The 13,026-nt window shown below is 34.4% G+C and overlaps 1 protein-coding gene across 1 annotated transcript; it reads right to left on the minus strand.

Annotated features, from left to right (window-relative positions):
- Positions 1 to 3,653: 3,653 nt before the first annotated feature.
- LOC126633804 (2-oxoglutarate-dependent dioxygenase 19-like) lies at positions 3,654 to 11,324 on the minus strand. Its single transcript, XM_050304358.1, has 3 exons — positions 11,115 to 11,324; positions 8,467 to 8,490; positions 3,654 to 4,478 (listed from the first exon to the last, which is right to left on the minus strand). Exons 1-3 carry the CDS (start codon positions 11,322 to 11,324, stop codon positions 3,654 to 3,656), a joined length of 1,059 nt encoding a protein of 352 aa, XP_050160315.1.
- Between the last annotated feature and the right edge of the window lie 1,702 nt (positions 11,325 to 13,026).

Here is a 13,026-nt window from a genome sequence, read left to right on the forward strand (position 1 = left end):
TTGAATAGAATTTTTCCCCATTGAGTTAGCTTCCTACAGTTTCTCTTTTCTTAGCTTGCGGATTGTATTCCCCTTTTTCCTTTCTGCTGCAGTTTCTACGTGAACTGCATCATGCAGGCTGCAGCTTAACAAAATTATCATTGATTAAATTAATACACTGCACAACATATGAATAATCTTTTGTCCCAGCCCATCTTAATAAAAAAATTCATGCATGGTTATCACAGGCGCACGAAGAAGAATGTTAGAGTGTAAGATATGTAGAGAAACGAAAATTAAGGGGAGAAGAAAGAGATTGAGAGAGAATCAATGAAAAACAGAATACCAAATCTTAATTCAAACGTTATTTGCTTCTAATGCATACTTATTCAAAAGGTTAAGTACGAATAACTACCTAACATTTTAGAGTGATTTTAAATTAGTCTCAACCTTTTAAAAGGTTTTAAAGATCTGCCTAACGTTTTATAAATTAGACATTCGTTAGGTCGCCAGTGTTAAGTGATGACTTTACCAACATTAAGTGATAATTTTTCTAGCATTAAATGATGAGGTGGACAAATACTAAAGTTTGTCCCTACTAATCGTAGTCTTTGGAGCTTTAATTCTCCAAATTGACTCTTTTTAGTTAAGTCGTAAATTTGCTTAGTTAAGCTGCGTTCATTTGGAAATTCAAAACTCCAAGACGACTTGAGAGTAAAAACCCACTTTAATAACTGTCCACATGATCACTTAACGCGACTGAACTTAACAAATGTCCACTTTTCAAAGCATTGGTAGTTATTTGGAAAGTTCTAAAAGGTTAGGATCAATTCGGAATTACCCCTAACAAGTTAGGTAATTATCCAGACTTAACCGTTATTTAAATAATAAAAACGAAGTGGAATATCATATTATATCTCAACAATTCAAAGTGAATAAATCTAATGGTTTAAGACTTGTGTTAAAACTAGCGTCTTTTTTATGTTGCCACAAATCCGATCCATATGTAAGATTTTATTTTTTTTCAATAATAAGATTAAGTGCAAAAAAAAGTCAATGATGCACAAATGCTAACATCTAAGAGTGGAAAATTATTTTAAAAGTGGGTAAATTATTTATAAAAGAAAGGGAAGTGTTATTGGCACTCCAAAAATCTCATTTTACACTCCTCACTAGTGTATTTTTCTTTCCTAATATAGAAAGTTTGGAGTGTAGAATGAGATTTTTGGAGTTTTAATAACAATTCCCAACAAAATTTGATAAGTTTCTTATAATCTCACACACACTCGTAATTTTTATTCTTCTTTATAAAGAGGAAATTATAGAAAATTAAGATACAAGGATTAACTCAAAAACATGAAATAAAATCAAGGAGAAATTAGGCTCCAGTCCTTAATTATTGATATTCTTTGATTAAAACCTTGTTATTTTTTACTTTTTGATCAAGGTCCTTAAAGTTTGTACACATCAACATTTTATTATCAGCATATTTCCATGTCAGCTTTTTATTTTTATTTTTATTGAAATAGTTAATTAGTGCTTTTTTTTATTTGAGGCAGCGTTTTTATTCCACGACTGTTATGCCTCAAATGCCTCCTATGCTTACCAAACTGAATATGACGCATCCATTCCACCAAATAATCCCGCTCACTTGATTCTTCCCTTTTTTATTTTCGTAACTGCAAATTCCACAATAATCTCACTAAGTTTTTCAAATCCATCATTATTATCTTTGATATGATGCTTCAAATTCAAGTTTGGCCAAGATTTGAATCGAAGTCATATTTTATCTGCAAGCGTTCGAGCGAGCACAGTTTTTTGTAGAGTAACTTGAAGAATCAATGACAATTCCGAGCTAAAATTCGAGGTTTTTTTTCTTTTCATTTTTTGAATTTGCACCCATAGTTCATTTATACTGATTTGTCCGCAATGGTGGATTCTTAGTGTTATAATTTTCGAACCCATATTTACAAGTAGTGTAGTATCGTTTTCACAATTGGCTTTGGATTGTACCCCATGCCACCTAGTATCTGCTTGTTAATGTTAGTAAAAAGAATTCATACTCCCAACATTGAGAATGTACCCCTGCATACAATGCTAGCTGCAACTCTAATGCAATTGAATTGTACCCCATGCCACCTAGTTTGTACCTTTGCTTGTTAATGTTAGTACAAAGAATTTATACTCCCAACATTGAGAATGTACCCCTGCATACAATGCTAGCTGCAACTCTAATGCAATTGAATTGTACCCCCATGCCACTTAGTTTGTGCCCCTACTTGTCAATGTTAGTAAAAAGAATTCATACTCCCAACATTGAGAATGTACCCCTCATACAATGATAACTACAACTCTACAAATATTGAATTCTACCCCATGCCACCTAGTTTGTACCCTGCTTGTCAATGTTACTAAAAAGAATTCATACTCCCAACATTGAGAATATATCCACGCCATCTACTGCCCCAACTAAACAAATATTGCATTGTACCCCCAACCAACTAGTTTGTATCCTTGCCTACTGTTCTACACTCTCAAAATATGGGCTAAAAAACCCATATTTGCAAGGACCACTGTAAAACATGGAATACAATGCAATTGAATTGCACCCCACCCAATAGTTGTTTAAGCACCACAAAGGGAGAAAAAAAAAAAAAACTTTTCAAGCATTTTTATAAACACTTACTATGCATGGAAAATTTTCATATGCAAAAAATTCTCATTCAAACATTTCGACAAACACTTGGTATACACTAGAAAAACACTGCAAAACCATAAGGTACATGCAGAAATCATTGAAGTTCCCCAATACATGACCAAAAAAATCGTAAAATATTCATTAATATATACAAAATCAATTGTGAACGATACTACGTTCTCGTAAATATGGTACAAAGATTATAGCATCAATCAGTATGGGTGTAATTTCAAAAAATGGAACAATACCTCGAATTTTAGCTTGTGAGGGTCGTTGGGTCTGCAAGTCCCCCTTCAAAAAATTGCGCTCATTCGAATACTCCTTGAAAAAAATATGATTTTGACTCAAATCTTGCCGAAAATTGAATTTGAGGATTCATATCAAAGATAATAATGATGAATTTGAAAATGGGTGTGAGATTATAGTGGAATTTGTAGTTACGAAAATAAGAAACTGAAGAAAATAGCGTGATTATTTGGTGGAACGGATGCGTGAATTCAGTTCGGCAAGCAAAAGAGGCGTTGGAGGCGTAAGAGTCGTGAAATAAAAACACAGTGGGAATAAAAAAAGAATACAATAATGAACTATTTTAGTAAAATAAAAAGAAATATGACATGGAAATATATTAACAGTAAAATGCTAATGTGGACAATTTCAGGAACTTTGATCAAAAGATAAAAAACAACAGGATTTCAATCAAAGATCTCTACCAACTAAGGACCGGATACAAAGTGTCCCTAAAATCAATCATATTATACAAGAAAACCTAAATCCACAAGGACAAGGGAATCTAAATATTACTTCCTCCTAAAGGTAGGAAATAAACACAACACCAAATTATTCCTATTTTATTCTTCAACACATGACACCTTGTTCGAATTTTAGGTTTTTTAGTTTTTACTTTTATTTTACGTAACAAACGAAAATGAAAGTTGCATCTTAATAATTCGGGCCTCTATAAAAGCTTTTCAACTGATCAGCCTGCATGCTCGTATTGCATGTGATCTAAGGTTGACTTCTGGTAGCTCTTGCCGCTCAGTTGAATTTTCATGTATTCTATATAGTTCATTCCAATATATTTGGGAGCTTGGCCGTGTTTTTCCAGCAACTCCGGCGCCGGTGCGATAACTGTGTCCGCAGATGGTCCATGCGAAAAGACAACAGAGATCCTTGTAGCTTTGTTGTTCAAGGTGGCCCGATGGATCAAGCTCTTGTACTTGCCGTTAGTTAGAATGTCCATTTGGTCTGCAAGGTTAACAAAGAAACAGTTGGGAGGGACATCAATAGTGGCCCACTTTCCGTTGTGTTCGACCTGGAGGCCATTCATCTCGTTCTGGATTAGGAGAGTGAACAGGCCAGAATCAGTATGACGGGGAAGGCCGATTGCGCTTTCTGTCTGCGGGCAAGGCGGATAATAGTTTGCGGCGAGGATTTCAAATCCACGATCCGTGTTCATGGCATGATGTATGTAGCTGGGATCCAATCCCAAGCTTTCTGCTATTGCACTTGTTATCTCCAATGCTACTTGTCTTGTTTTCCGGCTAAACTTCAATGAGACCTCACTGACGCCAGCCGGTTTGCTTAGGGCATAAAACTCAGGATGTACTCTGGCGTTGAAGAAATCCCTCCACATAAGTAATTTATCCAAGTCAAGATTATAACTTGTCCCGCAATTGAACATCTCTAGCACATCGTTACTAGATTTGAACTCCTCCCTTTCTTCGTCTGGGAGAGTGAAAAATCCATGGCATGCATCGATCATCGCCTTCATTAAGCTCGGTGGTACTTCGTGGTTAATGGCCTGCCAACCATGATGATTAGTTAAGTATTAGTTTTATGTATAGAAAACTAATTACTACGTACCTACGGACATAGAAGTAAATAACAATAATGCTTCATTAACTGAAATAACAATAATGCTTTAGGGTTAACTTAGGGTGCCACTTAACACTAAGGTCTCGTGGTGTTTTATTTCTCTTAAGTGAGAAGTCTTTCGCTTGACTCACGTAGATGACGAGTTAGATTTCAAATTATTATGGATGAAACATTATGTGGCTTAGCCCACAATCTATGCCTTAGTGTTAATATATCGTTGTACTAAAAATAAACAAAAATGTTGGGTAGACTATCTCAGTAAGTGTGTGATTTCATTAGCAAGTATGTCAGTTTTAACATCACTCCTGAAATAATAATTAATGAGTTGTTTAGATATAGGCCCTTGTAACTACCTAATATTGTCTAGACAAAAACCCACCTCATATTAAACATCCAAATAAAATCCAAAATTCAAATAGTCTACCATGTTGGCAAATGAATGACATATCCTTATAAAATATTTACAACATATGCCACAATGACCTAAATATGTCAATAAATATTATTATTACTCACCTTCAATTATGCTAGCAATGAGCAATTTAGCTCCTGTTTTAAATCCACGTATTACAAACTATTTACCTATATTTTAAAAATTCACTAATTTACCTACATTCTTTTGATACAAACTAATTGACCTACATTCTTTTGATACAAACTATTTACCTATATTTAAAAAAAAAATCACTAATTTACATACATTCTTTTGTTACAAGCTAATTTATCTGCATTTTTGTAGTACATACTAATTTACCAATCTACTTATTAATTTACCTATACAAATAATACTGTCATATTATTACTTATAATATCCAAAGTAAGCATATACATTTTTTCTTTGCAATATCATACCTATGGGGTAGGTAAATTATTTTTACAGGATTTCTATTCTAAGTGGGTACTAACATATAGATAGGTAAATTCAATATATACTAAAACACATTTTGCCTTGAAACACTGTTCATAAGCACAGTGTTGTTCCGGTTTTACCCTCTCTAAGTTTCTGTTATTTCAAGTTTGCCACTGTTTATATATCCTCCTGCCTTCCTCTTCCTTTCCGCGCGCGACTCACCACGACTACTGTAAAACGACCACTACACTCCTCTGAACCACTACCAACCCATCCTTCTCACTCTTCTTAGTCAAGCTCTCGCCAATTTTGTCGTTGTTTTCGTGTAACCAATAGTTAGGGTTTCATACATATTTTCCAGCGACCTAATTCCTGCCGATTGCCGGCGAATTGGGCCTCTCCGTTACCTGGAAACAACTTCTCTCACTCTTAGGAGATACGTTAAGGTATTGCATGTGCAGTATTAGTTCATTTTAAGATGAATTGAAGGAAACTGTATAATTTGCATATGAATGCCCTTAAGCTGGAGGGATTGTCTAAGGTTTTGTGTGTGTGTGTGCATATATCTGTAATTTTGCATCTATTGCGAATCGGACCTCCTCTTTGCCACCAATCGTCTTCCTTTTGGCGAGGGTTTTCGTTTTTCCGGCAAGTTTCTATCTCTCTTTTTATTTTTAAGTTGCAGATAATAATTTCTCTCTATTTATTTTTTGAGTTGCAGATAATAATTTATGATCAATGTGATCCCATATCGTTGTTTTTCAATTGTAATTGTGGTTTAATCTACAAATTTTGTGTGAACTTACCACCAATCGTCTCCAGCCATATAAAGTAATGGTCATGTTGAAACAAAGCAACTATTTGAAGGATTTTCTCTCACCTTTGTGTCTGTAGGATTTCAAAATCTTCAATAAATCCACTTTTTTCCTTACATTTTGCTTATTGTGGAATCTGGGTTCTGTTTTTTCCGGTGATTTTTTATTGATAAATTGCATCAGTTGTGACCGATTTTCCTTTTTGGTTTTATCTTAGGACTTTGTCAAGGAGAAAGTCTGTGAACTGTGAAGGAAAGAAATGTAATCGAGAGGTATTTTCCTTTTGGCAGGTATCATGAATTATATTTCTGTTTTTGAACAATATTTGCCTAAAAGTATACTCTCTTTTTTTAATGGTATTTCAAATAAGGTTACTTCCCAAACATTGATATTTTGGTTTTCCATTGGTTTATTTGAAACCAGTTTGATTCAGGTTACAAGGTTGAGGGTTGCTAATAGTTGTCATATTTAGAGTGGGTGTTCAAAAATATTGTTTACCATCTTGAATGTCTAGATAAGATGTCAGGTACTTGATTTTTCCATTTTAATAATTGGCATTTGGTTTTTTAAATGTTTTATGCAAAGAGTGAGATGAGTCAAGTACTCTGATACTCAGAGTTCGTTCTCTAAACTTTAGTTGTTTGAGGTTGTTATTGTTTTAGGACAAATCATCTACGTAATAAATGTATGATTCGTAGTGCATACATCATACCAGTTTGATATATGTAGTACTATTTACATCTTTACGTTGATAAACTCAAAACATATATAGTACTTTTTGCATCAGTTGAATTGAAAATCAGCCAATCCACATTTGAGGACATAGTGAGGAGAACGCCTGAACTTATATATATCAATGATAAGTAGAATAAGCATTCATAAGAGAGAAGAAGGTTGATTAATTCATATATTTATATTCATATATATTTGAAGGAAACTATATAATCTGCATATGAATGCCTTTAAGCTGGAGGGATTGTCTAAGGTTTTGTGCGCCTGTGTGTGTGTATTTGCAACTTTGCATCTATTCTTTCAAAGTGTTATCTCAATATATTCAACTTAGGAGAGTCCCAACAAAAACATTCGAGTTTTGCATGCTCGAATTTGCCCCTAGACTGAGGAGTTCCATAAACCCAGCTCGTGGTGGGTTTTTCCGACAAAGATCTGAGTTTTCTCCTACCGGTTTCAGGCCTTTTCGACCTTTTGGGTCCCACGAAGGTGATATTCTTACTCTACACCCTCAAATTTGCTTAGGTTGTGAATTTTGTGTGCAATGGTTGAGTTTTAAAGCTAATCGAAATCAATTTACTCATAAATTAATTTACTGTTCATACCAACAGTAGTATTTGGAATCACACTGTAACACCACCCCCATTTATAAAAACATATTTATGTAATTATCCCCGAAATGTTTTGAATCTATCAATTTGGTCCTATTTTGGCTACCAATAAGAAATTAAAACACTGGATTCCTTTTCTTTCTCAAGCTACCACGTGGTAGCACCCCCCTTCACTCCTCACTTATCTCTCTGTTCCCCCCTCCCCGTGAACCTCATCTCCTTCTTCCTCTTCCTGTCTTTTCTGTCTCTCCCTCATCTCTCTCTCTTCTCTGCACTGTGAAACCACACACATACACGCACACCATCGCACCTGCTAGAGGAAGACACCCATCACCATCATCAATCTCGTCATGCTCTCTTTCTTCTTTCCCGTGCGACGAACCCAGAAACCCAAAAAGGAACTCCGGTGAGTTTTTCTATCTTCCGGTTAGGTAAGCCTCAAATCTTCTATTTCGTCATTGAATCTTGTGAGAATGAGTTTTAAATTAAGTTTTTATGTGTGATTTTGGAGGTTTTAGGACGAAATCGAACTCGGGTGTAAACACATCCTTCTCTAGCGAACCGTGGGTGTCAAGGGAGATTCCGGCCATCTCCGGCCGTTCCAAGGTGAAAGGAAGGTATAAAAATACTCCCCTCGTCTTGTACTTTCGTTTGGTACCTAGATCGGGGTCTAAAACCCCTGTTTGCAGTCGGCCGGAGCTGTAGAAGCTCCGATGTTCGTTCCCGGCGAGGCCAGGCCGTGTAGGCCGGTTCCAAGGCAAGCGGGCCTTAGGCCCGTGTGGGGAGTCAAGCCCAAAACCCTAGCCCAGTTTAATTTTAGTTGTTTTATTTAATTGTTAATTGTTAAGACCCAAAAGGCCTTCGGGCCATTAGGATTAGGGCTCGTAGCCCTCTAGTCCAACCTAAAACCTTTTTAAGGTTTTTAATTAATTTCTGTTTTAGAAATTAAGGCCTTAGGCCATTTAGAAGGTGGGCTTTCAGCCATTTCCTAAAACCCATTAACCTTTAATCCAACCTAAAACCCCTAAGGCCCTTTCGGCCCAACCCAATTCAAGCCCAAGTCTGACTTTGACCTCTGACCAGTTGACTTTGACTGTTGACTCAGTCAACTGTCAGAGTTGACTTTGACGTTGACCAGTCAACGGTCAGCGTTGACTTTGACTTTGACCCTTCAAAAGCATGTTTTAATAATAGAAATGCATACATGAAAAGAATGATTTAATACTTATGTTTTATGAAGTACTTTATGAGATAATATGCTTATTGGGGCTAGTTTGAATTATTAATATTTTACCTATAACTCGTGTTCTTATAGAATATCTGATGGATGACGATATGATATTTAGAACATGTTTAGAACACCTCTTTATAGTATAGATGATGAATGACTTTATATTATGAAGTTGTTTTTCAATATATATATGTTCAATGGGTTTGTATTTACCTAGAGGTCATTTCCGCTACGGGACGTAGGGATAGATTTCGGTCATTCCCAGACGACAGTTTGGTGTTGGCATAGGGCCTGGAGTGTGTTTCTTCTGGCTATTTAGCATAGGGACGGGGAGCCGGCATAAGGCTTGAAGTGTATTTTCCTCTGACTGTCTGCTCAGAGACGGGGAGCTGACATGGGGCCTGGGGGTTATCAGACAATTCACTAGTGATTATTATATATGAGTTATGATTTGAGATATTGCACGACATGATAGGTTTCGAAAAACCTATGTTTATCATGATATATATGTGTTTTCATAAAACCTGGGGGTTAGTATGTTGATAACTGTTTTATTATATCTATATCAACTTGGTCCACTCACGTTTGTTTTGCACCCCCTTCAGGACTTAGAATCGAGGCATACAATCCCGGCATCAAAGCACTTCCGCATTGGCATCTTCGAATCCTCTCGGTGTAGGGCCTATTCCTTGTTCATTCAATTTTTATATTATTTCTTTTAGTATTCTGGTTAGTTGTATGCTCTGAACACGTTCCTGAAATGCATATTCATTAGTCTTTTATATTTATAAGTCTTATTTACTCCTTATTCTCAGCATTTACATTCAATGAATGGCTTTCGTCACCCTTGGATGTCGACCAGCACGTGCTTATCCTAGTATTTGGGGAATATCGGGATCGGGGCATGTCACACATGCTTATGATTTCATATTTATGAAATTAATTTACTCATGTCTTTATCAGATCGATTTACCTTTTTTTTAGAATTCTTCGTTTAAATTTGCAGGATTTAGAACAATTTTTCTTTTGAAGTTTGGGTTCTTTTGATATGATTTTTTTTTATCTGAATTATTCATTTAACTTCTGAGATCTTTTATCAAATCTCCAAATTGACTCATAATGATTAGGCACGAAACAGATGCTTTAAATCAGTTTTGGTGGAGGTTTGGTGGAGGAGTTGTTCCGCAGCCTGAGGAAGAACAGAGGTATGTTTTAGAAATAAAGTCTGATCGAAACTTTTCTATAAAATTTCGCAATTTTTGAGTTTTAAGCCATTCAATTTGGTTTGTTAAGTAGGTTACCTATTGAGTTTTAAGCCATTCAAATTCACATCTGCCTACATTAATCTATTAAGTAGTTTACTTATTGATTTTTTTTTTTTGGGATTTTGTGTACAGAGTGCTGTGTTGGAACCAACAATGCAAGGGCGAGATCTGATCGATTGCACTTTAACAAGGTTTATTTCTCGAATCACATTCATTAGTTAGATTATTAATGTGCTTCGATAGGGGTTTTCAATATGATTTTTGTAATTTCCCTTGATTAGAGAACAAAAATTAAGAAATCACAAGAAATGGAGCAATTGGAAACATGGTTGCAAGTGATAAGCCAGAGTCTTTGTTTTAAATAACTATACTACTTTTTGTCATGTAATATAAGAATGTAAATAGCGCTCTCTAATTGTGCCATATCAACATCCTCAATTTTCTCATGTAATATATGTATATAACCCTACTCTTTGGCACATATTTTCTCACGTATATATGTCCTACTTTTTACACGTTTAAGACAGTTTTGAAACCTGCAGCATCGCGCGGGCTTCACTCCTTGTTATTTTCTATGGAAAGAAAAAAATACAACCATTATTTTGTATAATTTTTTTGACAGAAATTATTTTTGTCCATGTCTCAACGTAAAACACCATAATATTTTTTTTATTTATATTATGTATTGCATGCTAATAAGGTAAGCTAGTTTCATAATAAAACAATTTTTGGTAAAAAAATTTGAGAAAAAAAAGCCTAATCAAATAATAGGTTAATTGACATTTAATTGCATTGAAAATAATAAAATGAAAAATTTATTATTAATTATAAGTCAAATCTAACCCATGTTACACTCTATGAGGGTATTTTAGGAACACGAGAATTATAAAAACTGACATACCAAGCTTGTTAAGGAAATTTGCTTGGTTGGACTCTAGTAAATGGGGTTTATGTCTGAAAAAAATAAAGAGGATGGGTTTTAAGTGAGAGAAAATAAGTTTTAAGGGGGAAACTTTCATTTTCAGAATAATTAATATATGGTTTTATGCTTAAAATGAAGCAGACCGTTGATCAGGAGACCCCGATGTGAGAAGAGACATATCAACTACAGGAATTGTGAGTTCAGGATCGTTAGGATCTGCTTCGTCACTGGGGTCTCCATTGAACATACATGCAGAAGGAAGAGAGCTGAAAGCAGGGGATTCAGCAAGCGGTTTGATGCTTGTTACTTTCGTGGTCTCCATGGTTGTTTGAGTAGCCACTGCATCCATAGCTCGAAACTCAAAAACTAAGATCAAAGAAATCAGTTACAAGCTAAGGGAGAATATGTTGAGTTGAGATGAGTTCTTAATGAAAGAAATGCTTCCTTTTTATAGAGCACCGAGAAACTGGTGCGTATCTTCACTTGGTGAATGAAGATTTAATGACCCCCTATATAAAATTATCCATGTATTCAACAGAACAATAAAATCTTTTCACTTAATAGCATTTTCTTCGGTCAACTTTTTATTGGTCAAATTATTATTCTTTTTTTAGTTTTTTTAGTTTTTTTTTTTTTTTTTTTTTTTTTTTTTAACTTGTCTTTGTCTTTGACACAGTATACTATCGTCGGGTGCCTTCGTTGTTGTACACATAGTTGAATGGTATGTTTATTTTCAGTTTTATTACATTTAATTTTGTACACATTGTTTATTGCTATGCTTATTCTTAATTTTAGTACGTTTGATCTTGTACATATGTCTATAATAATTAATAGAAAACCCTTTGTCAACTAAAATTACATAAAAAGATGATTGTAACCCTCCAATTATAATTCATGTGAAAAAAAATTAAGGGTGAATTACATTTTACACATTCAGGTTTATGTGCAATTGCAATCTCATACATCTTTAAACTATTTCAATCTCATATATTTACTATTACTTCATTTCAATGTCATACATAAAGAATTGAACAAAACTCAAATTTCTGTAAATCATTAAAACGGGACTTTCTTTAAAGAAAAAAGGTCTCTAAGGCTGGTTCAAAACCTTATTAGAAAATATGTGGAGTTTGCCGTTAAGTGATGACATGGTAACAGTGAGTTCCACTTTTGTACTGATGTAATTGCTAAACTTGAAGATTGAACCCACATCTCCTCCCAAATAAAATTATCCATGTATTCAACAAAACGATTGTATTATGTGTACACAATCGTCAGGTGCATTTGTTGTTGTACACATTGTTGAATGATATATTTATATTTAGTTTTATTACGTTTAATGTTGTACACATTTTTTATTGGTATGCTTATTTTCAATCTTAGTATGTTTGATTTTGTACATATCTAAACTACCTATTAATAGAAACTTGGTTGTCAATCATAACTCTAAAAATTACCATTTTAACCCTCTCACCAAAACTAAACAAAAATAAAAAACATGAATAATTTAGTAATTACGAAAACATAAATTTTGTTACTTTTTGCAGCAACCTCGCAGTTAGGTCCATGTAATTAAATAATTCTATTTAAAAAGTTGTTCGAGTCAATCAATCCTATAAAAAATTTCTCGTAGTTTGAGTTCGAGTTGCACCACCTACTGATAAAAGCTGTGAAATCTTTTTATTATTATTGGAAAAGCTGTGAAATCTTTCCCAGCACAACTCTTTATGATACATTCATTTATTAAAAATAATCCTTTTTTTAGCCAAAAAATAAGTCGTCCCAGTAAAAACATGAAGGAAAAAAGAAGGAATTCGCATAGAATTGTTGAATTTTTGCATTATTCGAAGTGAACAAGCAGAAGAGGCGTCGATTGCTGGTATTTTTTGTTGGATATATATCAACAATCAATGATAATTTATATATGTTAATAAATAATAAATGCGAATAGATAAATTAACAGAGTATGAACAAAACAAAAATATTAAACAAACAACTTGAAGATCGAGGTTTGCGTACCGCAATGTTCTTGAAACAAAAATTTCGTCCCT

Source organism: Malus sylvestris, chromosome 9 (genome assembly GCF_916048215.2).
Source record: "Malus sylvestris chromosome 9, drMalSylv7.2, whole genome shotgun sequence".
In the NCBI taxonomy this organism is placed as follows: domain Eukaryota; kingdom Viridiplantae; phylum Streptophyta; class Magnoliopsida; order Rosales; family Rosaceae; genus Malus; species Malus sylvestris.

Bases quoted from the DNA above. Each gene is read 5' to 3' on its own strand.
- LOC126633804 (XM_050304358.1), bottom strand. From the start codon at position 11,324: ATGGATGCAGTGGCTACTCAAACAACCATGGAGACCACGAAAGTAACA. The intron at 8,491-11,114 runs GCTTCATTTTAA...TTTCTAAAACAG, and splicing joins GGTCTCCTGATCAACGGTCT to AAATTAATTAAAAACCTTAA. The intron at 4,479-8,466 runs GTTTTAGGTTGG...CATGGTTGGCAG, and splicing joins TAATTAAAAACCTTAAAAAG to GCCATTAACCACGAAGTACC.